The 24,641-nt window shown below is 37.1% G+C and overlaps 14 protein-coding genes and 1 non-coding gene across 15 annotated transcripts; 9 read left to right on the top strand and 6 right to left on the bottom strand.

Moving 5' to 3' along the window:
* Positions 1-1,841: 1,841 nt before the first annotated feature.
* RHIMIDRAFT_289406 (uncharacterized protein) lies at positions 1,842-2,756 on the top strand. Its single transcript, XM_023613642.1, has 3 exons — positions 1,842-1,955; positions 2,014-2,150; positions 2,211-2,756. The coding sequence occupies exons 1-3, from the start codon at positions 1,859-1,861 to the stop codon at positions 2,664-2,666; spliced, it is 690 nt and encodes a 229-aa protein (XP_023470355.1). The 5' UTR covers positions 1,842-1,858; the 3' UTR covers positions 2,667-2,756.
* A 1,016-nt stretch (positions 2,757-3,772) lies between these two features.
* Positions 3,773-4,093, top strand: RHIMIDRAFT_189844 (uncharacterized protein; the record flags this gene model as incomplete). The annotated part of the gene is made up of 1 exon (XM_023605912.1): positions 3,773-4,093. A coding segment is annotated over one exon (321 nt), but the record flags the coding sequence as incomplete, so codon positions are not given.
* Positions 4,094-4,781: 688 nt separating this feature from the next.
* Positions 4,782-6,166, top strand: RHIMIDRAFT_266591 (ATP11-domain-containing protein). Its single transcript, XM_023611920.1, has 5 exons — positions 4,782-5,071; positions 5,148-5,238; positions 5,291-5,450; positions 5,504-5,665; positions 5,723-6,166. Exons 1-5 carry the CDS (start codon positions 4,939-4,941, stop codon positions 6,086-6,088), a joined length of 912 nt encoding a protein of 303 aa, XP_023470357.1. The 5' UTR covers positions 4,782-4,938; the 3' UTR covers positions 6,089-6,166.
* Positions 6,164-7,219, top strand: RHIMIDRAFT_247142 (uncharacterized protein; the record flags this gene model as incomplete). The annotated part of the gene is made up of 1 exon (XM_023610383.1): positions 6,164-7,219. The coding sequence occupies one exon, from the start codon at positions 6,164-6,166 to the stop codon at positions 7,217-7,219; it is 1,056 nt and encodes a 351-aa protein (XP_023470358.1).
* A 438-nt stretch (positions 7,220-7,657) lies between these two features.
* Positions 7,658-8,812, top strand: RHIMIDRAFT_234248 (ApbA-domain-containing protein; the record flags this gene model as incomplete). Its single annotated transcript, XM_023608125.1, has 4 exons — positions 7,658-7,868; positions 7,923-8,078; positions 8,130-8,541; positions 8,599-8,812. The coding sequence occupies 4 exons, from the start codon at positions 7,658-7,660 to the stop codon at positions 8,810-8,812; spliced, it is 993 nt and encodes a 330-aa protein (XP_023470359.1).
* A 221-nt stretch (positions 8,813-9,033) lies between these two features.
* On the bottom strand, positions 9,034-10,166 carry RHIMIDRAFT_247144 (Clavaminate synthase-like protein; the record flags this gene model as incomplete). Its single annotated transcript, XM_023610384.1, has 2 exons — positions 9,034-9,848; positions 9,902-10,166. 2 exons carry the CDS (start codon positions 10,164-10,166, stop codon positions 9,034-9,036), a joined length of 1,080 nt encoding a protein of 359 aa, XP_023470360.1.
* A 1,003-nt stretch (positions 10,167-11,169) lies between these two features.
* RHIMIDRAFT_t9 lies at positions 11,170-11,251 on the bottom strand. The gene has a single exon. It is a non-coding gene; the product is annotated as a tRNA-Ser (tRNA).
* A 990-nt stretch (positions 11,252-12,241) lies between these two features.
* Positions 12,242-13,135, bottom strand: RHIMIDRAFT_266607 (ferritin). The gene is made up of 4 exons (XM_023611921.1): positions 12,968-13,135; positions 12,802-12,921; positions 12,608-12,738; positions 12,242-12,554 (listed from the first exon to the last, which is right to left on the bottom strand). The coding sequence occupies exons 1-4, from the start codon at positions 13,109-13,111 to the stop codon at positions 12,416-12,418; spliced, it is 534 nt and encodes a 177-aa protein (XP_023470361.1). The 5' UTR covers positions 13,112-13,135; the 3' UTR covers positions 12,242-12,415.
* Positions 13,136-13,372: 237 nt separating this feature from the next.
* RHIMIDRAFT_211822 (uncharacterized protein) lies at positions 13,373-14,438 on the bottom strand. Its single transcript, XM_023607207.1, has 4 exons — positions 14,179-14,438; positions 13,982-14,133; positions 13,646-13,931; positions 13,373-13,590 (listed from the first exon to the last, which is right to left on the bottom strand). The coding sequence occupies exons 1-4, from the start codon at positions 14,421-14,423 to the stop codon at positions 13,545-13,547; spliced, it is 729 nt and encodes a 242-aa protein (XP_023470362.1). The 5' UTR covers positions 14,424-14,438; the 3' UTR covers positions 13,373-13,544.
* Positions 14,439-16,624: 2,186 nt separating this feature from the next.
* Positions 16,625-17,827, top strand: RHIMIDRAFT_196982 (diacylglycerol acyltransferase type 2B; the record flags this gene model as incomplete). Its single annotated transcript, XM_023606161.1, has 4 exons — positions 16,625-16,924; positions 16,979-17,501; positions 17,563-17,607; positions 17,658-17,827. 4 exons carry the CDS (start codon positions 16,625-16,627, stop codon positions 17,825-17,827), a joined length of 1,038 nt encoding a protein of 345 aa, XP_023470363.1.
* Positions 17,828-19,517: 1,690 nt separating this feature from the next.
* RHIMIDRAFT_289413 (DUF689-domain-containing protein) lies at positions 19,518-20,752 on the top strand. The gene is made up of 3 exons (XM_023613643.1): positions 19,518-19,713; positions 19,766-20,290; positions 20,344-20,752. The coding sequence occupies exons 1-3, from the start codon at positions 19,566-19,568 to the stop codon at positions 20,640-20,642; spliced, it is 972 nt and encodes a 323-aa protein (XP_023470364.1). The 5' UTR covers positions 19,518-19,565; the 3' UTR covers positions 20,643-20,752.
* A 78-nt stretch (positions 20,753-20,830) lies between these two features.
* RHIMIDRAFT_266611 (ketopantoate hydroxymethyltransferase) lies at positions 20,831-22,203 on the top strand. Its single transcript, XM_023611922.1, has 5 exons — positions 20,831-20,996; positions 21,069-21,259; positions 21,311-21,454; positions 21,509-21,864; positions 21,914-22,203. The coding sequence occupies exons 2-5, from the start codon at positions 21,104-21,106 to the stop codon at positions 22,125-22,127; spliced, it is 870 nt and encodes a 289-aa protein (XP_023470365.1). The 5' UTR covers positions 20,831-20,996; positions 21,069-21,103; the 3' UTR covers positions 22,128-22,203.
* A 32-nt stretch (positions 22,204-22,235) lies between these two features.
* RHIMIDRAFT_266613 (uncharacterized protein) lies at positions 22,236-22,999 on the bottom strand. The gene has a single exon (XM_023611923.1). The coding sequence runs from the start codon at positions 22,983-22,985 to the stop codon at positions 22,302-22,304; it is 684 nt and encodes a 227-aa protein (XP_023470366.1). The 5' UTR covers positions 22,986-22,999; the 3' UTR covers positions 22,236-22,301.
* A 120-nt stretch (positions 23,000-23,119) lies between these two features.
* On the top strand, positions 23,120-24,154 carry RHIMIDRAFT_266615 (DnaJ-domain-containing protein). The gene is made up of 5 exons (XM_023611924.1): positions 23,120-23,207; positions 23,259-23,525; positions 23,576-23,667; positions 23,728-23,773; positions 23,819-24,154. Exons 1-5 carry the CDS (start codon positions 23,135-23,137, stop codon positions 23,929-23,931), a joined length of 591 nt encoding a protein of 196 aa, XP_023470367.1. The 5' UTR covers positions 23,120-23,134; the 3' UTR covers positions 23,932-24,154.
* On the bottom strand, positions 23,940-24,628 carry RHIMIDRAFT_247152 (cytidine deaminase; the record flags this gene model as incomplete). Its single annotated transcript, XM_023610385.1, has 5 exons — positions 23,940-24,078; positions 24,132-24,211; positions 24,261-24,304; positions 24,367-24,525; positions 24,574-24,628. The coding sequence occupies 5 exons, from the start codon at positions 24,626-24,628 to the stop codon at positions 23,940-23,942; spliced, it is 477 nt and encodes a 158-aa protein (XP_023470368.1).
* Positions 24,629-24,641: the final 13 nt, after the last annotated feature.

The following is a 24,641-nucleotide window of genomic DNA, read 5'->3' on the forward strand; positions in this document are numbered from 1 at the left end:
ATTTTCAACTATCTGATTTAAAAGTGACGTAAGGTAAATTAAAAAAAAAGCGCTCTTTGAGAGATTCAACAGTATCCCTTCTACCTGTTGAATACGATTTATACATTACTACTAACATTGACCATATTGTTAGTTGGCGATCCCCATTCTTTATATCGTGATAAAGGATTAAAAGGATGAAAGACTAGAATTTATACTTAATGAATGAAGGGACCTGAATACAATAACAAACAGTACACTTTTTCTTTAGTCATTTCGCAAACTGTTAAAGTCGTTTAGACATGTCGTTTTTTATATATTAAGGCCATTAAAAAAGGAATGAATTGTTTACTGTCGTTGTATGTTTAACAGTGGTTGAGTTTGACATACACTCCACGTGCGAACACCTAAAAATAACAGTGCAGCTGCCATTATATTTCAAAACAGCACTGATCTTGTATTGATAAAGTGGTAGTTTTATGAACGGACTTTTCATATAGAACATCTCTCTACTTTTTTATGACAAAAAAAAGGGGGGTGTGATATGACTATACATAAGAGAGAGAGAAAATTAAAGTCATTCTTGTCGATAGTAAAAACAAGCACTGCTTGAAGATTCAGTTTGCTTGCATAAAAATGTAATAACTATCACTATTTATAGGATAAATTTCAAACAGGTTACATGAAATTTGTGATCTCAATTAACATTAATTATTGGAGACTCATTCAAGAAGACTGGCACAGGGTACGACAGTGTGTAAAAGCATTTCTTAACATACAACAATCTTATCGGGCAATAGATTGAGCATTACTGATTACGGACATCCTCTAGCGCATACTGAAGATTACAGGGGGGTTATATCATTTAGAATTCTCTTCATTTGCGTCTACTCTTTTAGTAGAGGTTCATCAAGCAGAGCAGTAAACCACATTAGATTCAAGCACAGCATACTTCTTTGTACAACGTTTTATAATGAACAATTTGGTCTTGTGAAGTTGAGTGCACGAAGGCAGCCCCCCAGGCATTATTGCCATAGTGTCATTTTTACTAATACTACGTTATCTTTTTATTCCTTGTAAGCGACGAGTAGATTCGTAATAGCATAAAGTCGAACTTTGTTCTATTACGAAACAAACTGTCGTTGTTTGTTTATTTGCGCAAATCGAACTGAGAGGGAAACGCATGAGAAGACAAGGCAAAACGGGCCACTTAATTTAGTATTTTTCTCTATGTGGCTTACTTACTAATTGCTTCTAATATCAATACAATCAGATTTTCCTGCACGTTCCACGTGCGCTCCTCAAAAGTAACAGTGTGGCTAGTTACCGATTTAGACTCTATATAAAAGGCAAAAAGAAACCCAGCGTAAATATTGAACATATCTTTGTTGAGAAAATCAAATAAAAAGGAGAATAATATATATAAAAAGAGAGAGACAGAGAAAAAAAGACAAAGGGAGCCAAATGTAAAGCGCAGCCCTGCAAGTGATTTACATTAACCATCAGACTAGTCTAAAATTAAAGGACCTGCTGCCACTATTTGTGTATGCGTAAATGAGCGTGGATCATTTCTTGTCACTATAAAGATACAATTTTGGAAATATTTTTCTTTAACAGGAATAGTACAAGTAACACGAGTTGAACCAGTTAGTTGTTCTGACTCGGTTAATAGGGATAATCGCCTCTGATCCTCCTCCACTCTAAACAGTAACACATCAAGGTAAAAATAGCTTTTAAGAGAGTACAGATTATATTACCATAGCTCCATTGATTGCTCTTGGCAGATCGACTATTGATCCGAATTAACTCGTTTTTCATATAAAAACCCTCGCCACTTTATTCTTTTTATTCATCTTTATCCCCTTTTCTGTCATTAACCATGAAGCTCTTTGTTGTTGCTGGCGCTGCTCTTTCTGCCTTTGGTTTAGTTCAAGCCTTCGATCACTACCCTTTCCCTTGTCATGAATCCTATACAGGTACTCGCTGTTTTCTAATTGTCGTTCAATTGAATACTAAGCACTCTTCTTACTTCAGCTGAATCTGGTGACACCTGTCAATCCATTGCTTCAAAACACAATGTTTCTCTTGATGACATCTCTTCTTGGACCCAGGAATTCAATGAAAATTTTGAATGCGGTCAAATCAAGAAAGGTGACCTTGTGTGCATCAATGTAAGGCACTCTTCATTTTTAATAGCCACTATTAACACCACATTTATTACCATTCTTTAGTACTCGCCATCTGTCGCCAAAAGAGCCATAAAGGAGCATCCTGCTCATCACAAGAAACCTGCTCACCCCAAGAAGCACGCACATCCTAAGAAGCCTTCTCACCCCAAGAAGCCTTCACACCCTAAAAAGCCTGCTCATCCCAAAAAGCCCGCTCATCCCAAAGAAAAGCGTGCTACTAAAGAAGAGCCTGCTCACAAGAAGAAACCTGCTCACCCTAAGAAACCCGCTCATCCTAAGAAACCTGCTCACCCTAAGAAGCCTACACATCCTAAAAAGCCTACCCACCCCAAAGAAAAGCTTGCTGCTAGAAGAGAAGCTGCCCACAAGAAGAAGCCTGCTCACCCCAAGAAGCCCGCTCACCCAAAGAAGCCTGCTCATCCTAAAAAGCCCGCGCACCCAAAGAAGCCTGCTCATCCCAAGAAGCCTGCTCATCCTAAGAAGCCTGCTCAGCATTAAGTGAACTTGTAAGAATACTTAATATTTATGTTTGAATAAAACAGCCAAATGGAGTTAGCATGATTTTTTTATTGAAAAAGTTACACTAACCGATGCATTCTATTTAGTGTTTTCTTGCATATAAAGATTGACTTGATTTCACTAGGCAGACAACTCATTTCTACGGTCGTGCATTTAAAAAACGACTCTTTACACAATAGAATTTACTTCCATATTTGGTAATCAATTCAAATTGCATAATGAATTCCAGGGTAATTGCTTTATTGTCAAGAAGAGAGAATAGTGAGAAATCATTTATTATGTCTCATTCATTGAATGATGAATTCAATATGCCCCTCTTTTTTCTTCTGTACGCCACTGTGCGCGGGGGGTGTGACAATGAGATGGGCCAGACTTTTCGGGTGTTGAACCAGTTGTATGGCCAAGGACAAAGTCCGTCTAAATTAATATGAAACGTAGAGCCTAACTGTAAATCTTGAAGCAAAATATCGTCGGATGAAAAGATGTAAAAGGAATGTAACCTCAACGACATCTGGCATGGTCTGTGCTAATTGTTGAATCTTGGTACACCTTCTTCTTGTCTGTTTAATGATTTAGATATCAGAAATTATTTGATTTTACTATTTTTATATATGTACACCTGTGCCTACACTTGCTGCTTTTGTCACCTCTCTCTTTCTCTCTGTGCTCGAGAAGAAAAAGAGAGGTATGACAGCGACAATATATCTTACCCTGGATCGGGAGCTGGAGTACTATTGTCCATAACATGAAAGCCTGCTGAGATTGACAATGGGACATTTATTGGTCATTGATTGTACTTCCAGACCTTTTTAATTGCTTCTATTCCAACTTTGGAAAGTATATTTCAGGACACATCTTATATAAAAAGTGGTTTTATTATCTCTTTTTTCTTCCGGTTTTACGCTCTTCCCTTTCCTTCTTTAACTTTAAAAGCGCCGGCCGTTTTTTCCTCTCTTTCTTTCTTATTTCTTTTTTTTATATATATTCATCAAATGAAGTCCCTCCTTCTCTCTGCTATCATTGCCCTCACTTTCACTTCTATCTCTGCTGCCCCCGTTCAAGAAAACGGTTTGATCAAGAGAGGCGATAACTTTAAAGGTACTGCTACTTGGTATAAACCTGCTACTGAAGGTGGCTCAGAAGGCGCCTGTCATGGTGTACACATTGACAATGACTCTCCTTATGTCGCACTTAACCGCCCTCAATACGGCAGCCTCAGCTCAAATTCAAAATGGTGTGGAAAGAAAATCAAGATTAAGGGACCTGCAGGTACAGCAACTGCCACCATCATGGATGCCTGTCCAGAATGCGAAAGTGGTGACCTTGACTTGACTCCCTCGCTCTTTAAAAAGGTTGTTGGTGACATGAATAAGGGTGTCGGTTCCATTAGTTGGGAAGTTGTATAAATGTAGTTTTCTCATCAGAAAAAAAAAGCTGTAACATTAAAGACATCAGTTTGTAATAAACCGCAGTGCGATAGCAACAGCAATTTATTGATTTCCTTACACATTAAACATGTTTCTATTTATATTCTCATATTTGTCTAACCTATTGAGAGCGAGTAATTCATAACTCAGTTACTTGTAGCAATTAATTACATTATGAATGTCTAAAAATACTTGTGGATACAATAGCATTGAAGAAGAGAAAAAAGAAAGACAAAGAGAGAGAGTGTGTGTGAGTCAGGGTCAGAGCGTGTACGTGTGTGTGCATGTATATGACAGACAGAAAGAGCCTTTCCTTAATTGGCGTTTAATGAAGCAAATAATAGGGCACTAAAGTAGACTTGTGTATCTATCAAGGTATATCACAAAGTAGCTTCTTTTTCCAATTGTTAAAGAAATGGGTGATAATAATAGCAAAGTCAGACACATTTCCTTTTATTGATGACAAGGAGTACATTGAACTCAGATAGAGACGAATTTAACACATACAGGTCGATCCGAACTTGATAGAGCAATTGCCTCTTTTGTTGCACAATATTCTGCAGTTGATGCAATATCTTTTTGTATATAATCAATGGATCGCCATGACTTTTAAATATGTATCTAATGTTTTTCTTTAGATCAATTAAATGATATTAAATGATGACTAGGACCCAGGTTAAAGGGAAAACATGTGGGTAATATTTTTAAAGGTAAGGCGCCCTCATTCTGCTCTATTGTTCCTTTATTTTCGGACCTAGTGCCCCCGATATTCTTCTGGTATGAAGGAAGTCACTACACCCTATTTGTGTATTTTTTTTCTAAAAATGTTGAAATCAACTACAAGGGCAATTAGTCGATTGAGCAACAATAAGCTTCCAACTACATTCTTTTTACAATCGCGTCATGCAGAAGTATTAAATAGCCCAGCTTCAGTTTTTTTTGGTGGTCAAAAATGGGGTATACATACACACATACAGAAGCATATACATGCACACACACAAATGAAAGAAAATCTTAATAATCAATACATTAGAACGCATCAAGCAAATCGCTCTTGAAGCAAACAGAGTCAATGTAGATTATGAGTCCAAATATTATTCAAAGCTAAAAAAAGTAGCTCAACAGTAAAGGAAAAAAGACAGTTATCGATTTTGAGTTTCTAAATAGCCATTAAAGAAAGGGCTTGACTGTTCGAGAGTTAAAAGAGAATGCTTTGGCACAAAAGAAGAAGCATAAGCCACAAGCTAATTATGCAGCAGTTCAAACTGTGCTTGAACAGAAAAAAAAGAATGTAAACCAGCAAGAATCCAGTTCTAACTATGAATCGAGTGCACCTGTAAGAGATCATTAACCTGGTGTTATGCCTTGATAAATAATTACCTCATTTAGGCTTTGGATAAAGTAGTAAAACTTGATCTACTCTTAAAAGAAGATCCAAAGTCAATTAGTGAGATATGGACACGGTACCACGCCAACAAAGATTGTATTTCTGCAGTTATACCAGGATCGATCTATAACAGAATGTACGAAATATCAAGAAAGTATCCGATGGTAACAGCGTCAAGTTAACTGGAAAAAAAAGAGAGAAACACTAATTAGTCCTTGTAGTTCATCTTACCTATGCCTCGTGAAGTTGGACTAGAGTTCTTCTTCCTTCAATTTCAATCACATCAGTGCTATTTTACCTCACTTTTAGAATACAAGACCAAAGGAGAAAAAGCGCGACCTTTCTTAACCATCACTCACTTTCCTGAGCTTTTAGAAGAAAAGGGCATCGTTTTGATGAAGGGTGAAATAAACGACAACCCCAAAAAAATGCTATCAACATCGAACGCGCAGTTCTTGGCGTTTGCACTGCAAAGATTTTATGCCACAGATGACCAGCGAAAATTAAAGCTTGTTGAACAGTTTAATGACAGCCCCCAAACCTTCGATTATCATGATCTTTTGGATGAGATAAACTCTATTGTATAGTTTGTTGACATCAGCTGTGCTGTGTTCAAATAAAGTCTCTTATTTAACAAGTTTCATGCTTTTTTTTAAAAAAAAATGTCAAAATTATTTGGCTTTGGCTCCAATGGCAATGGGCAATTAGGCATTGGTCACTTAGAAGATACACACATTCCAACGCCTTGTATAGGCATACCAGAGTCTGAAGTCATTATAAAAATATCAGGTGGTGGTAATCACTCTGCTGTCATCACCAAGACTGGACGCGTCTTCTTTGCAGGATTTTCACAGCTAGGTGAAAGACGAATGTCACAGATCCTGAAGCTGTCGTCAGAGGAACAGCGGCCGTGGACTATATATCAAGAGAGATTCAACAAAATCAAGTGGAAGGACGTAGCCTGTGGTTGGGCATTTACCATATTGACAAGTCAAGAAGGAAAACTATATGGCGTGGGCACAGGTCGATGGAATGAGTTTTGTAGTGATGTAGAGGATGAGGAGTCACTGACAGAGATACCAATACACGAAAAAATCACTTCTGTTGCTTGTGGCTGGCGTCACGTCGTAGCCGTTAACGAAAAAGGAGAGGCCTTTGGCTGGGGCTGGGGTCGCTACGGACAACTTGGTGAATCAAAGACTGTAGGAAACAAGAAAGATATCCGCCCCATTCAGAAGATAGACCTGCCTCAACCAGTGACTCAAGTTGCTTGCGGTCACATATTTACAATCTTTAGAGGATGTGATGGCACAGTCTATGGCATTGGATCTAACAAGTACGGCCAGCTGGGCAGTGAGCATGATAAAGGCATAATCACACAACCTCACATCATTTATCGTGATTCTATTTATATTGATGCAGGATGGCATCATACACTATCCCAAAGTAGTGCCGGGGAGTTGACTGGACATGGTAGAAGAGACCATGGCCAAATCGCTAAAACGAATTTATTGCAGGATATCAAACAGTTCTTTTGTGGATCTGAGCACACATTAGCCATACAAAAAGATAAGCTGGTGGGTTGGGGATGGAATGAACATGGGAACTGCACAACAGATATGGACTTTATGGATGAGCCTACTGTCATAGCTGAGTCAATCAATGTCTATATCTTTGGTGTAGGCTGTGCAACTTCTTGGTTTGCAACCACTGCTTGATAAGCGTTCCTTTTATATGTATATATAAAAAGGTCCACTTTTTTCTGTAGAAAAGTGCGAACAAGATAGAGCCTGATGGCCTAGAACGGAACGATCTCGAGAAAATCAACCTGAATTGATGTAAATAAACCAAGTATACCATGACAAGCATCTGCCCTGAAGAAGAGGTTTTCTTTTTGGCGATGGAAATTTCTCACGATAATTCTATAGCATAGACAATAAGATAAATATAATACAGATATTCTAGCCCTTTCTTACCAATGGAAGCCTGCATTGTTCTTATCGGGCCATTTACCCGTACCTAGTCTAATAAAAAGAGTATCGAATCAGTAGAAAGATAAGGTTGCAACAAAGATGACTCAGACCTTGAGAATCACAACTGAAAACTGAACATAAACTCCTCCTTCCTCTTCTTTTCTTTTTCTTTCCTGTAAATTAATGTTTGCTTGCCGTGGATTCAAGCAGTTCAATAAATCCGATATATCGGGTTTTGCTTATGCCCTTGAGAATAGGATTACTCATTCGCTACACAGCCCAAGGTATAAAGGCATAAATACAAATCCCGCTTCCCGCATTTTCGCAAGCTTTCATTTTTCTCAAACAGTCAAGCGATTCTATAGTATGTCTGCAGCTCCTCGTATATTGACAGGTTTATAACAGACAGACGCTTGATTCAATGTATTTATATCAAATATTATAATAGTTGGCACAGGTGCAGTCGGTGCAATCTACTCATGGCGACTTGGTCAATCTTCAGAGATCACGGCCGTGTGTCGTTCAAACTATCAAGCGGTTAAAGACAACGGTTTTGACATAGAATCTTTCAAGTTTGGAAAAGATGTATTTCGTCCTCATGATGGTATGTTTATTGTGTTTATGATCAAGCATCCACTAATATGTTCATTGTCAGTTGTTCGAAACGTTTCCGAGTGTGTAACATCAAAACCCTTTGATTATGTCCTTGTCACCTTGAAGGCGCTACCAGAGGTTTATAATGTGGCAGATATCATTGCTCCTGCCATTAAAGATAAAAATACAGCTATTGTATTGATTCAGAATGGACTTGGTGTAGAAGAGCCCATAGTTGAAAGGTTCCCAGATAATCCTCTTATCTCTGTCGTCGCTTATATTGGCACTTCCCAGCATGAACCAGGAAAGATCAAGATGCTTGGAAGCGAAAATTTGATTGTCGGAAACTATTCAAAGGCAAAATCAAACTCGGATACACAACGAGCCAACTTTATCGAGTTATTAAAGAAAGGAGGAGTCGATGTTCGTGTTGTTGATGACATAGAACAGTACCGCTGGCAAAAACTGTTTTGGTAAAACGTCGTTGAATCAATCATTAGAAATATATACATAACACGTTCATATGATAGGAATGCCTCTTTTTCTCCTGTTTGTACCATCACCGGTATGAATACAAGTGAAGTGCTTGAGAGTAAAGAAGCCATGAGTGCAGTAAAGTCGCTTATGGACGAGGTCATTTCAGCAGCTAATGCTGAAGGTTACAGTTTTGATAAAGAGCAACAAATGAAAGAAATGATTTCTGCAACCAAAGCGACTGCCAAAAATTATAAACCTTCCATGTAAGATAAAAAAAAGTTAAATGCATCAAATACTCATACGCATTATTAGGCAACTGGATAAAGAACGAGGCAGCCCAATGGAAATTGCAGTTATTCTTGGCACACCTTTAAAAAGAGCAAAGGAAAAAGGTCTATCCGTTCCTCATTTAGAGATGATGTACTCCATTTGTTCTGCAACAAATCAACATATAATCCATTCTATGTCAAAAATTTAATTTATTTCTATTAAACAGGAAGAGGTACATTTCGTCGATGCCATTCATTTGTTGTTTCGTCTAAGTAATACCATCTTTCAGCGGCTTTTTTATGGCTTCGTATATAAGAAAGTAGTTCATTTAAGCCATACACTTCGTTTTGCAGTAACTGCTCCTCTTTTACATCAGAGTAGACAACTTTTTTGTTTGCAACAGGAATATCGATTTGGGGGATTCTCGTTTCTAATGCAGGAGCTAAAAACAGAGGAATAGAGTATCTATCAGTGTATGCAGCCGACTCCTTGTTCAAGACTCGATGCGTGGTTGCTACAAACGTCTTTTTTGTCAAGCGCTCAAATATTTCTCCAATATTGACTACAAATGTGTTTGGTATAGGGTCTGCATCAATCCATTCGCCATCCTGAGTTTGTACTTGAAGTCCACCAATTTCATCTTGAAGTAATAACGCCAAGAAACCTGCATCTTTATGTGGCCCTACGCCTAACCCATGATCCAGTGGTCGATCAACAGGATCATTTAAAGCTGGATAGCGCAGTAACTTCATACGCACTCCTGCCGTGTCTTCGCTACCAAACAAACCCATAAATTTGTCCTGATCAATTTGCAGTACTTGAGACATTGCTTTCAAAATCTTTAAACCCACACGCGTCATGTTGTCCATAAGCTGAGTAATCACTTGTTTAAATTCAGGAATCTGCTTTGGCCATTGATTTGGTCCTCTGAGTTGCACATAAGCTGGATTTCCTTCAATCGGCTGAGGCGGCCATTCTTTTGCTACATCCACTTGCTCCCTATTATCCTGCTTATAATCTGTTGTTTCGGCATCTATAATCGAGAGCATAAGAAGTATGGTTTAAAAACGGGTAGCTTATATTTACATAGGCGAGAGTAACCTCTGAAATGAGGAGAGTTCTTCAATTCAATTTCTAGCTTTTCCTCAAGAGGCAATTTAAAAAAGGATTTGATAACTTCAAATGACTTTTGTTGTAGCTCTATGGGAACATTGTGATTCTTCACGTAAAAGAAGCCAATTTCTGTCATTGCTTGGAATAATTCTCTCAAGAACTCTTTTGAGTTCTCATCATTTGGGTTTTCTTGGTTGTATTTTGATAAATCCAAGACTGGGATCTTTGTTATTGTCATACTTGCTAGAAAGAAAGGAAAAAGAATCTTGATCATCTCAACAGACTAATTAATAGGCAAAAATAAAGTTAAAAGGCGTCATTGTTTATCAGTTTCGCGCCATTATTCAGCTCGATCATATGTCTCTTGAAACTTTTAGTTTTAATTGGTGCTCAACAATGCATTTAATTGTTCTCTTTGAGGCTCCTGTTGCAGTTGAAGCATCAGATACTCTAAGCTGTACCCAGGCTATTTATTGCAATTCTATTCATTAGAAAACGTTTGGTAGCACGCTTATATGTAATTATAGGACGTCTTAAGAGCTACATAAGCTAGCTTTTCTAGAATTCATACAGGTTTGTCGTTGTACCAGACAAAGCATTTCTTCATTGCAATGGTTATCAGCTGATCTTGTTTTCAATAACTTTTTTTTCCCATGTAAACATGCAACTCTTCAATTAGCTTGTACTTTTATTTTCTTACTTTAAGCATAGCAATGCTCTACATTTGAGCTTTTATAAATATGAGAGTAGCTCCATTTAAGGTTGACAGATAAAATTGCAGTTTTTTGCATGTGGATTTCCCTGCAAAGAAGAGTAATGAAAACAAGTCACGGCGTGGGTGTTTGAGCTTTTTTTCTTTTAAAGAAAATTTTTCTTTTCTTTCGTTAAGCTCTCATTTGAAATTTCTTTAAAACACTAATGTGAAATTATTATACAGCAAACGTCAAAATTAACTCTATTGAGGAAAAAGGCCAGTCATTCTACAAATGGGCTTGTTTGTAGTTTGTAGAACAAATTTGTTGATATTTCATCGATCTTTGACATTCGTGAAATACGGAGCAAAAGTCTCTATTTAACCTAACAAAAACCAACTAAAACGCTACTGGCAAAATACAACAAGATTAATAAACAGTCATTCCTTTATGATAAGCAAGCAAAAACAGTTCAGCAACTTCACAACAAAAAACGGCAAAGGGACAGCAAAAAAGGCAGCCACAATTGGAAATTGAGGCAAAACATGTCATCAGCTACAGGGTTCGAACCTGTGCGGGCGGAGCCCATTAGATTTCAAGTCTAACTCCTTAACCACTCGGACAAACTGATTTTCCGGTTTTTGTCGGAGCTTGAAGATCATTTGATTAAATAAAATCACGTGATTTAAGTCACGTGACTTTTATGCACTCCGCCGTTAAAGTGCGGTTTTAGTCGTTATAAAGAGATAGATATTGGTTTGACGATGTTTGTGATTTTTTAAAGCATGAGCACTGGTTAAGAACTGATGGAGAAACTGCTGTTTGAAGCTTTTGCAGAAATGTAGCTTCTGTGCATATCAGTTTAGTTGCCCACTACGCCGTTATAATTTTTCTTGTTTTTTCTATTGTAAAGACACTTTCTGCAAAAGAGTCTGTAGACAGAATGCTATCGCACTAATAACTTATTCTACAACATGATATATATATATATTACGTTACTTTTTATTTTATACACTTGGAAATTATTGTTTGCGTCTCGTTCATTTCAAATCAGCATATTCAGTAATTCTTCAAAGTAAAGAAATTCTTGTTGGCACATGGTCTTGGCAATCGCATTAGCAAGCCATCTTCCTCCTTTGCATATGTACATAGTAAAACCAATGGGCCCACAACGTTAAAATGGAATCTAGCATTAAGCAATATAGCTGAACTAAGCATGCATAGACCCACATGGATATGGACACTCTTCCAGTAACAGAAGATGGCCACTTGCTTTCTGCCTGTAAGTACGATTTAAACAAAACAATTACGACGCTCAAATATTCATACCTTTCTTAACTTTAGGAAGCGGAATTAAAACCTTTATCTTGGTATGGTGATGATACTTGTGTTGAATTCGATTGTATTCATTGTCATAGTAATATCACACTTGGTCGACACCGCAGCTATTACTAAAGCTCCATTGATCTCAATTTTTGCAAATTAAACAATATTGAAATACTTAACTTAAAATAAAGGCTACCCTTGATCAGTAATATATCCTGTTACTCTGAAAGAACTATGGTCAAACCAACTAATATAGTACTTTAAGATTAAACATTAAAAAACAAGAGTCAAGCGAGCCCTGCTTTATATGACCCTTTTTTTTTTTTCAATAAGCTCTAATGTTCTTCCTTTTATTTCACTCTGTTAATATTACACGTACGTAGAACTATCTTTCTAACCCCTTCTTACAAACATGTATTCACTTGTGAGATAGCAAGATTATAATAACCTAGAATAAAGTACACGTTCTCTATTGAAATTGTTTGTGTTCATACAGGTCTTGATCTAAAAGATATAGGCCGAGTCCCTCTCCACCAACTCTTTGTAACTGTATAACTCCTCTGACGACATTATAGATAGTTTTGACCTTAATATTAAGGTGACCATTTCTGTGTAAACTATTGTTTAGTGATCGTAGCATTATAAATGGCATAAACATTACTTGAGTGTATGAAGCAGGTGTTTATCTTGATTGTTGGCTGCGACCTGTGCCAATTTTAACAAGGAGCTATTGACATCCTTCTCCAAAGCTAACGTTGTTTCTATTGCACTAAAGGCCGAATTCCAGTCAGTCTATAAAAATAAAGAGATCAACTGTTTATGCCATCTTTTATTGTTATCACATGATATGCTTACTAAAGGTTGAGGAATAGCATTGATAATGACCACACCTCCACGTGTTGCTTGATAGTCAATTAAATGCTGTGCTAACCTTCCCTCATACTCAGCTCTTTCGTGAAAGTATTTGACAAGACCCTACATGTTGGTTAATATGTGTTCACTTCTTTTTATTTTATCTTACAGGCAAAGCAATATCACAATGGTCAAAGTATGCAGATGCCGCCAGGTATGTTTGTTGAGCCATACGATAGATTTGAATTTGTTGGTTTACGGCATCTTCGGATGCTCTAGTAAAGTTTTGTTTCGCGTTTGATTCAGCTACCATGGCGCAAATTTGCTCAAATAACAGAAAGAAAAGCACTGAATGTAGAAATTAAAAAGGGTGTCCTTTTGTTTATTATACTTGGTGTTACTCATAACAACCGGAATGTTTCATGTGCAAACAAAGGAACAATCGTAAGTTCTCTTTACTCCATATCTAAGAAGTGTTTATCAGTATATATATACATATATATTGTATGCAACACAGTAATGAATGTATTATTTAAAGAAAGTCGTCTTATAGCAGTAGACGCAATAAGTAGTTGCATTGTATGAATTAAAAATGTTTTTTTAATGTAAATAAGCTCCTATAAGGGGATCTTTATGTATAAAAGCATTAGTTGCTTATCCTCAAACTACAATATTGTTGCATTGATCTTTTGTATTTTTATGTTGTATGTGTATAGATTAATGTATGAAAAAAAGAAATGTACAGTCTAAAGCGATCCAGTAACGGTCAAGATATCATTTGCTTCAATAATACTAAAAAAAGAAACAAATAAATATACAAATAGTTTGAAACGTGTATATAACTTACTCTATGACTGTAAACTCAACGGTTCCATCATCTCCACCAACACTCGCTCCTGTCTGCTTATTTACCCATTCACCGTACTGAGTTCTTTTTCGTTCTTCTGGTGTACTTTCTTTACCATCTTCATCTTCATCTATTGAGCTTTCCTCTTGTACAGGTGCGTCATCCTCCTCACTAACTTTCCATTCATACATAGAAGAAGGTATACGTGATTTTGGAATTGATGCATTGAATGTGCCATAAATTAATAAACCAATGTGATCCTCTGATTGTAAGTTGATGCGTCCAACTTTTATTATGCGTTAGTCAAAGTGATATAATAAACATACACACACTTACCAAGTTTTGATCCCTTTTTAGGCTTCCAAATAAGAAATTTGACAGAGATGAAAAAATGAGAGAAGGGTGAATCATACATAATCTTTCCTTTATCAGATACAAATTTGACGTCTGAGTGTGCAAGGACAATACCATCTACTTCTGGAACATATCTAGTAAAGTGTTAATTTTGTTCAATATATAAACATGATATTTACTTCATCAAAAAAGCGTTAAGTTGTTCATTGACTCCTTCCATAGTCTTGCCTGCCCACATGGGAGCTAAATGAATATATAGTCTTGCATGTACCTCCGAGAATGATGAAGCAGGGGCATTAGTTGACACGGCTGAAATTGTAGCACTAGGGGTTTCTATTCTTGTCTCTTTATCCGCCTTGTGTTTCTTTTTGCTCTTCTTTTCTGACTTGTCCTTGTGTTTACGCTTCTTTTCTTCTACTGCCATGTTTATTTTTAAAAGGGAGCTGCAAAAAAATGTGAAAAATAAAAATAGTCAAGTAGCTCTGGTGTGACTGCAAAATGACAGTGGCTTGATAAAGACAAAAGGGGAACAAAAGAATTTAGCAGTCCTGAAAGGCTGTCGTAGAGTTGGCACAATATGAAGTGCTTAAAGTTGAGTCTTTCAAATCTTGTCTAGGAAATATGAATAACGTGATAAAAAAGACCCCAAACTCGAGATCGGAAAGAAAGACTATGTTTATTAATAATAATGTTATTCTGCATTAAAATCTTTAGTTGTGTCATCTTTGACAAGGAGACGCCGATATCACTCCACTGTTAGTGTTTGTCTTTTTATCTCCAATAGTGGCATGTCACTTCCCAATCATTCTTTTATATTTAAAAATGAAAAGCTTATGTTGGTAAATTCAGTGTTGAATTGACTGAAGCTGGTTTCAAAGCATGGGAATGTTTGATGAAATAATAGGTATGAGAGGTTTGACGGTACTACCTTTGCCTTCACTTAATGCCTGGTATCTGTTATGTAGTTCTAAATGAGCCCGTCAGTGCTGGCCATTGTGACAAAGCCCATTGTCTGTTTCAGAAAAAGCTAGTTCTTCATCCATATTTACGCTGCAATCTATAAAAGTCTCTTGAGATTTTTGAATGCTACGACCTTCTCTCTTAAGAGACACACACTTGTTTGTAATGGTCTTCTGTAGACGGGCTGTTGTCATCCATTGCTGCTGACTTTCTGGAATTTGATTGCCATTCTACTGATATGCTGGGGTCTTTTCTTGCTTTTTAGTTTTTGACACAAATATACTGTAACGAGAAATGATTCATATATTGACTTCTCGTGCTGTTGAATGTCATTGTAAATGCGACAATCTTGCTAAAGAATCTTGTCAAATACATCCTTTGTTCATTCAGCTTTCAATTTATCTCTTGTGTGAGTACTCGATTTCCCAGCTATTTTTCAATGTCTCCTTTAATCTATTTGAGCAATCAAGTCTGCAGTCATGCGCAAGATTCAATATTTTTCCTCTTTTCAATTATTAACAGTAGATGTAGTCCCATATTTTCATAAAAACCAAAGTTTTCTCTGGCACGCCCTGCTGCTCGAAGACATTTACTTATGATAGTCAATAAATCGGAATCATTACCTTTATGAGCCTCTTTTGACGCTTGCTTTTTTATTGTCAAATTGACTTGTTGTGTTTTTTCTCTCATTTTGTTTCATATATGCAAGTAAAAGAAGAGGCAATGGATCATACTTTAGCAATTTTTACGCATTTTTTTCAGAAATCATACACGCACTGCTAGATCATAAAATTTCAGACAATGAGATGTCGAATGATGATAAAAAAATGAGATATAAAAACGATTAGTACATTGGTGTATAAATACTTACACTAAAAGAGGAGCAGGAAAAGTGAGCAAATTTATAAAGTGTTGATCACATTACAGGAGTCTCTTCTCTTCTCCCAAAAAGATGAAGATCACTTTATGTATTATTATATGCTGTCAAGTTGGAAGCAATAGAGAGAAAGATTGATAACCAGCTAAAGTGTAACTTGTTGATTAATGTCTTTATGTACGACTATCAAAATAAACATCTGGCCAATGGAACATGCTTGTCCTTTAGATCTAGATTGATTGCTACAGTTACATCGCTCAGTGTCTATAGAAACAAGATCAAAACGAATAAAAGCAGAAAAAAAGTAGCAGCTGAAAATATGTTTAAGAGTTATTTCTATTTTATTTCTGAAATGCAAATCCTTTTATTCTCAACATACGACGATTTTTTATACTTCTCGCCAAAGTGGCCACATTTGGCATATGCTGTGTAACAAAATTAACTTGCATAGTTACCTTATGGTCAATGCTTAATCGAGTGAATAGATGATAGCAAGAAAGAGCAATTTCGAAATTTGTATCACCTTAGTAATAGGCACATAATCGTAACCATGGTGTTATAAATAAAGTACATATTTATATAGTATATGTGTGTATGTCTTTATAATAATAAAAAGAAGAGAAGGACATATGAATAGAACGTATTATTATTACTATTACTAGTCGACACGTGTAGCATGTGATTTTGACTATTAGCGCGTAGTACAAATGTTATATAAAACTGAGACTCGTTTCAGCCTTCCTTTCCTTTTTTTTTCATATTTTTATTTTTATTTTTTTTAACTTATCATGAGCGATACAGATTCAACAAAACATCATCATATCCGATGGGCGCCTTTAAGAGGCATCCCGCTTGAAAGGCGACTTCAAACAGCAGCTGTTTGTGCTTGGATTATGCTTTTCTTTGGCTCTTGGCTTCTCTTTATCTATTTATTGACCCATGTTGTCCTTTGGCCGGTCATCATTGCCTACGTTACATTTATATATTTTGATAAAGCTCCTGAACATGGCGGAAGACGATTTGAAAGTGCGCGTTATTGGAGGCTTTGGAAGTATTTTGCAGATTACTTCCCTGTCAAACTAATCAAGGTAAAAGGTTGATTATTTTGCATAAACACTTATTCTTATCATTCTTTCTTTTAGGAAGCAGACTTGGATCCTTCAAAAAATTACGTACTTGGATATCACCCACACGGCATTATCTCAATGGGTGCATTTTCAAATTTTGCTACAGAAGCTACCGGATTTTCCAAATTATTCCCAGGTATTAAACCTTCTCTCCTCACACTCACCCAAAACTTCCGTATTCCCTTTTATCGTGACCTTATCATGTCACTCGGCATGGCTGCCGTATCTCGCCGATCCTGCGAGAACATTCTATCTTCTGAACCTGGTCGATCCATTATCATTGTTGTCGGTGGTGCAGCAGAGTCATTGAATGCTCGTCCAGGCGTAAATGACCTTGTGCTAAAGAAGCGGCTTGGTTTCATTCGCATTGCAATCAAACATGGCGCTCCCTTGGTTCCTGTGTTTTCATTTGGTGAAAATGACTTGTATGAGCAGGTACACAATGAAAAGGGTAGTAAACTATTTGCTTTCCAAAAGAAGTTTCAGGCTATTGTCGGTTGGACCATGCCTCTGATTCATGCAAGAGGTGTCTTTAACTGTAAGTGATACTTGTGCAATAAGGGCAATATGCTAATGTATGTGTGCATATATGTATATAGATGATGTTGGTATTGTACCTTTTAGACACCAAGTTGCTACAGTTGGTAAGTGTCTCTATATATGACCTCCTTCATTTTGCTTACCTAATATTTAGTGGGTAAACCTATTCCTGTTCCTCCATTGGAAGAAGGACAAACTGAGCCAACACAAGAACAATTATTGGCCGTTCAAAAGTTATATATTGATGAACTTCAGCGCATATATGATAAATACAAGGATGAATATGCTGCAGATCGTAAACAAGAGCTTCGTATTGTTGATTAAACTTCTTTGTTACTTTTAAAATGCATACAATGTAGCTGGTAAATGTTGTCCGTTTTGAAAAAAAATAAATGTCGTAAAGGAAACTGCCAGTTTCTTTCATTACTATTAGGTGTTTTGGATTTATAAAAGCAAATTACCTGTATTAAATGGCCAGAGGGATAACTTAGGCGGATATTTTAGGGTGTTTGGTGTTGTTACTCGAACTGCTAGGGTGATCCTTCCTTTTTTTTTAGTTGTATCCGCTTTATTTAGTGGCAGAGCAGCTTGAGGCGTTCCTCTTTCTCTCTGAGACCAAACAAGATCTTGCGAAAATTAAGGGCTGCAGCCAGACCACGGTTCCATAGCTTTCAACGGGCCCCGTTTGTAGAGACCTTTTTTCTCGTAGGCATTGGTCATTTTGACACGTCAGTAATCCCATATTAGTCAATAGATACGAGCCACATTAATACTGTCATAATTATTTATCTCAAGAGTCCATGGCATAGAACTGTCGGCTGCTTGTCCCATCTAAATGGTTTGGTTCTTGTAACAAATAAACGTCCAAAATAGGGGTTGCCCTTTTCATTCAATCGAAAGTCAAAGTGAGAGTCTGGGAAATAGATTTCTTCTTGCAACATTTTTCTAGTCAATGAAAAAGGTCAACACTGCATGCACCAGAAAATGCACAAGAAAATAGGTCAATACTACGGTCGCTTCTTCTGGGCATTACATGTAGGGCAATGGAGTATTTTTTATGAAGTTTCATAGTTACACGTGGTTGATCTTGGCTATTTGTTTATCAAACTGACAACATAAAGTTGGTGAAAAGTTTTGTTGGAAAGCATCATAGGTGATGTGTAGAGGTAGTGTCCATAGAATTAGTCTAACTTCTGATGTATTTTCTGGTGCATGTAGTGTTTTCTAGTTCAAAATGGTCGTTATTCCAAAGTACATAGCATAATTGGACCATATGTAGAGCTGAAGAAAGATTTGGAGGAAGCTTTGAATTCCAAAAAAAAGCATCCTTGCATTTATTCCAGATTTGTTTGTTGGATCAATTCTTCAAGGAAGACACTTTGCGCTGCTCATAACCTCTTGTGAAGTATATTCTTGTGACGCCAATATCGGTGGACATTTAGGATCAAATGGGAGCACCTTTCCATACATGTCTGAAGCCGAATCTAGAAGATACAAAAATATGACTATCGAAGTTGCCCGGCAATCTGATGTTGGGGCGATAATAAACAAGCTTCAACTTGGGACAACACAATTAAATTTGTTGTATAGGCTCAATGATATGTGCTTCTAGACATTCGTACCCCGATGCGCGGCTTAGAAAGATGTGAAAAGAACAATAAGAATTTTATTTATTGACACTATTTCCAGAAAGTAATGTCGTCCCAAGGTGCCGTATTTTGTATATTTTGTATTATAAATTTTTGAATTATGCGACATTACTTGTAGAAAAAACTGCATTTTATAATATTACTAAGAATAAAGTGTGGCTAGAAAGTCTATAACCACATCCGAAGTCGGAGTGAAGGCAACGGCAATTGTAGTAGGTACCAAAATGCATACATAAAAAGCATCTTTCTTAATCCCTTTTTATCCAATCAGATTTGAATCAAAATGACACGCACAAATCATATGTCGGCATCACTTTTTTTGCTTAGAAATCAAATTCTGTCTATTATTGTTATTCTTTCTTTTTTTTTATTATTATTATTGTTTTTTTTTTTAGTAACTTACATTAAACATAATGACATTCAATACTGGTGAAAATGTCTTATTCGTTGCACCTTCTACAGTAGATCAATCCTCATTTGTCTCAACACAAAAAGCTGCTCAAGATCAAGTAGGCGCTTCTGGAAAGGCTGCCTTTGAAGCAATCGAAAGAGTAGCAGAAGGTAATTTGAGATGAATAAAACTCTTTCTATATTTTATTAATACAACATATAGCTCCCTTGAACAATGCTTCCTTCAACGTCATTTACTCCAACACATTCACACCTTCTGTCTCGATCCATTCACCTGCAATTCTTTCTCGCTACTTATCTACCTTGGCAGCCGGCGGGCGTTTAGTGATGCAGGAAGTTGTTCTCTTGACTGATCTAGCCAATACAGTGTGTCCGATTACACGCAAGGCCTCAGATCTGGAATCTATGCTTAAATTAGCAGGTTTTGTCGATGTTACTGTTACCAAGTTAGAACCTGTCTCTGACGAAACATTGGCTTCTTATTTCCGTTTATGGGGAACAACAAAGATTGAACAAGGCGTGAGTCGATTGAGTGGTAAATTTGGACTGGCACATATTGAGGCAAAGAAGCCTGCGTATGAAGTAGGACAAAAGGTGGCATTAAATTTCAAAAAGAACAACAATAAAAAGGCCGTATGGGCTTCAGTGGCAGCAGATGATCTTGAGGATGAAGATGCATTGCTGGATGAAAGTGACTTGGTTAAGCCAAGCATTGAGTCTTTAACAAGTAAGGTTTTATAAACACACAACGTTGCGATAATATACTCAATCTTATTATAGAGCCATTTGATTGTGAAATGACAGACGGAAAGAGAAAGGCATGCAAGAATTGTACTTGTGGTTTAGCACAGGAAATGGGACAAGAACCAGGAGTTGTCACTTTAGATTTAATGGATACCACTGAAGATGAGATTGTCGAAGTCGATCCCACACCCAAAAAGACTGGAGGTTGTGGCAGCTGTGCTCTGGGTGATGCTTTCAGATGCTCAACTTGTCCTTATCTTGGTATGCCTGCTTTTAATGCAGGTGAAAAGATTACTTTGGGTGGAATGTTTGCCCAAGACGATATTGAATTGTAACATATCCCCATAATAAAGCTTTAACTGAATACCGATAAACTTTTTTTTATTGCTCCTAAGTTTAAAAGTGTATTGCAGAGTGGAGTGCCTACATACATTCAAAACCCGACCATTGGATAGCTGGGATTAAAATAGAAAGAAAGTTAAAAAAAGTGGAGAAACAACGAACGAATATAAAATAACTGTCTGTCAGCTTCTCCTTTTTGTTATAATTCTTATTAATAATCGTAAATTAAATGTCTTTCCTACGCTCAATAAGCAGCAAATCTTTTAACAATTCAATAAAGACAAGGGTAATCTTACCTAGACATTACTCGAGTAGACCAGTGGAAGCTAGTCCTCTTACTGCGCAAAGTAAATACTGGTTCAAAAAAAATTTTAAGGCACTGATGTCCTAACCCTGACTTATTGTGTAACAAATTATAGGAAGACCCAAGGTGTCTATTAAAACTATCCAAAACATGTACAAAAGAAGAGAACCTATATCTGTCATGACTGCTGCAGATTATCCATCAGGTTTAATGGTAGACCAATCTGGCATTGATGTGTGCCTTGTTGGCGACTCACTTGCTATGGTCAATCTGGGGTATGATTCCACAAATCCCTTGACAGTTGAGGTAAATACACAATGATTTAATTTTTATATTTATTATTCATTCTGTCTCTAGGAAATGCTTCATCACTGTCGTGCTGTTGCTAGAGGAGCCAAAGCGCCTTTCCTTGTGGCCGATTTACCTTATGGTTGTTATGAGGCCAGCCCTGAAGACGCGGTCAAGGTTTCCCTTCGATTCATCAAGGAAGGCAATGTAGAGGTAAATGCATCAATCTCTTTCTCTCTTTTTCTATGTACTCATTTGATATTTTAGGCAGTAAAGCTGGAAGGGGGTGTTGAGATGGCTGAAACGATCCATCGGATCACTCGTGTAGGCGTACCTGTGATGGCCCATGTCGGTTTGACACCTCAGCGTCAGTCTGCTCTCGGAGGCTTTAGAGTACAAGGCAAGACAGCCAAACAAGCTCGTGCGTTGCTCGATGATGCTCTTGCCGTTCAAGAAGCTGGTGCCTTTTCTGTTGTTCTGGAAGCCATTCCGGCTGAAGTTGCTGGCTACATTACAGAGCAATTAAAGATCCCAACCATTGGTATTGGAGCAGGTGTTAATTGTTCTGGTCAAGTCTTGGTTCAAAACGACGCCTTGGGTTTATTTGATCGATTCGTTCCAAAGTAAGTAATACATATATAGTTTTTTATGGATCATTAAGCCCTTTATAAGGTTTACAAAGCAATACTGTAACTTGAATCAAATTATTACGAATGCATTAAGAGAATACCATGAAGAAGTCAAATCAAGAAAGTTTCCTGCACCACAAAACACATATCCTATTGATCCCACTCAATTAGAAAAGTTCTTTGTCCAAGAGAGAGAAAGACATGATCCTAGGAACGAAGAAGAAGAAGAGAATAGAACGGCACATGCTATATTATAAAACGAATAAACAGGTTTTATTTTATACAGGAATGAATGATTTATGTTCCCCCTATGTCGTATTTACCCTATAAACACTTGATAAATAATACAAAGAGACTGAAATAATTGACAGTTTGATTTATGACATTTTATTTGTACAAGAATGAATGAGATGGGGAATAATAAATACGTTTTACTTTCTTTCAAATTGCATTATACACGTGTGTCCATTCAACACGGGTTTCTTTACTAATTTATAACTGTTTAGCGCATCTATGACAGATTGAATTACTTCCTGTTGGGCATCTTTGGTAATTCTATTCTGTCCCTTTTTATGATTTATTTCAATCTTCACTTTATTCCCCTTTTCCAAGAATTGACATGCCTTGTTTAATTTATGATCCATATCATGCGGACTGACGTTCCAACCAAACATGATTTCCTTTGTAACAGATTCCGGTGATGTCTGTTTGCCTCTCTTTTTGGATTTTTCTTTTTCAAATAGAGCCTTCTTATCAAACAATCTGCACACTGGAGGTTTAGCTAAAGGGTCGACTTGGACCAAGAAATATTGTGAACGATCAAAGCTTGTCAACACCTGACTTAGACGCTGTCGGTTGTGCACCTGTCCCTCTGCATCTACAAAGGTGATATAGTTTGAATCAATCTCTTCGTCTCTTTTGGGTCGGTTCAAGGGTGCTGGTTTAGGCGGAGGAGTGCTTATGGTCGGCTTGGTAATCTGCAGTGGAATGGCTGGGCGAGATATACGTTGTTGACTAGATACATTAGACGGTTTTCTGCTTACTGCAAGCAATTCCCCAAGTGTACTGTATTTCCTTGTGACGCGGTAAAGACCGTTGATGCCTGTTCTAATCATACTTGAACCTTCCCTAATAAAAAAAAAAAAAAAACTTTAGCATCTCATTTTTTTTCTTGCGCCCCTTGTTCAAATAATTATGCAGTCACAGCTCATAGAGTTTCATGCAGCCGAGAGAATTTAGGCTGTTTTCTCTTTTTTTTCTTAAAATGACAAATCTTCCAGACTATTATGAGATACTTGGTGTATCACCATCAGCAACTCATGATGAAATAAGAGAAGGTAATGGGTGTAATGATTTGAATATCTTTATTGATAGCAATCATATTATAGCTTATAAAAAGGAAGCCTTATTGAACCATCCCGATAGAATGAGCAGCAGTGCCACTCCTTCAGAGCGACAGGAAGCAACACGGCGATTTCAACTTGTAGCAGATGCTTATTATACATTGGGTGATCGATCCAGGCGAGAATCCTATGATCGCTCAAGATCTCATCAAGACCGATTCACTCCATTCTCTTCTGCCAGACCTAGCTCTTCACCATCTCAGGCAAACCATTTATTCGGTGACGTCTTTGAAGAGTTGCTGAGGGCTGAAGGTAAAAAAAAATTAAAGAGAATTCAATCTTTCTAACCTTATTTGTCATAGTGGAGCATCCAAGCTATCACTGGAGAATCCTTGGCGCAGGAGCAGGAGCCATCCTAGGCTTTATATTCGGCAATATACCTGGAGCCGCTATTGTAAGTGTGCTTTTTTTATTTTTTGTATGTTTTCATAACACAGTCATTTTGTGGTAATAGGGTGCATTGGCGGGAAAAACAATTGGTCAAGTGAGGGATCACAAAGGTAAACAGAACTTTTACAATTAAAATGAATAACAGTTGTTGGTAGGTGTATCTGTTTATACAGCCTTTCAAAGACTCACGATGGAACAAAGAAGAAACATTCTGACTCATCTATTGACGAGATTCGTGACAGCAGGAGCATCAGGCATGATGAAATAGAGAGAGATTTATTGAAGATACCTTTCGCCTTGTTCTAATCCAAATGCAAGTGGTAATAACTGTCCAAAGGTGTATTCTCGATGATCGCCCTTTGCATTTAAGAAATAAACGGGTGTTGATGCCGTAACAAATTCAGATATAAATTGTCTATTGTTCATATTAATATGTTTAAAAGGGACTAAAGTATTACTTGCTTTTACCTGCAAATGCCGCAAGGAGAAACAAATTCTTCTTGATCGGTTGAGACAGCCAAGGCCGTAAATTTACGATGACCTTCACTCTACGGGCGAGAGTTATGTTGGATTCTATTGTATACACTTGCAACTTACCACTGCTTTGACAAAAGCTGTTCTTTCTGCACAAATCGCCGCACCTAATATTTGTTTAGTATAGTGTGGGGAAAAACATTGCCTCTCCCCCTGATCTCGACATTACCATAGGAAGCATTCTCAACATTGCAGCCTAGGGAGTTCAACATTAGAATAAGAATGCACATAGCTATATCTTTATTACCTGTAAATACCGTTCCATCGTCAGATAATAAGGCAGCGCCTACTCGAAACTTGGAATAAGGAGAGTATGAGTACTCTCTGGCTGTGGGCTATGTAAGTAACTGTTCAAGAATAACCAAGATAAAATAACCTTTCAAAGCTTTTTCAAAGAGATCTTGTAATTGTTCTTTATTTATTGAGGTCATAGTAAAGAAATAA

Source organism: Rhizopus microsporus, assembly GCF_002708625.1.
Source record: "Rhizopus microsporus ATCC 52813 unplaced genomic scaffold scaffold_2, whole genome shotgun sequence".
Lineage (NCBI taxonomy): Eukaryota > Fungi > Mucoromycota > Mucoromycetes > Mucorales > Rhizopodaceae > Rhizopus > Rhizopus microsporus.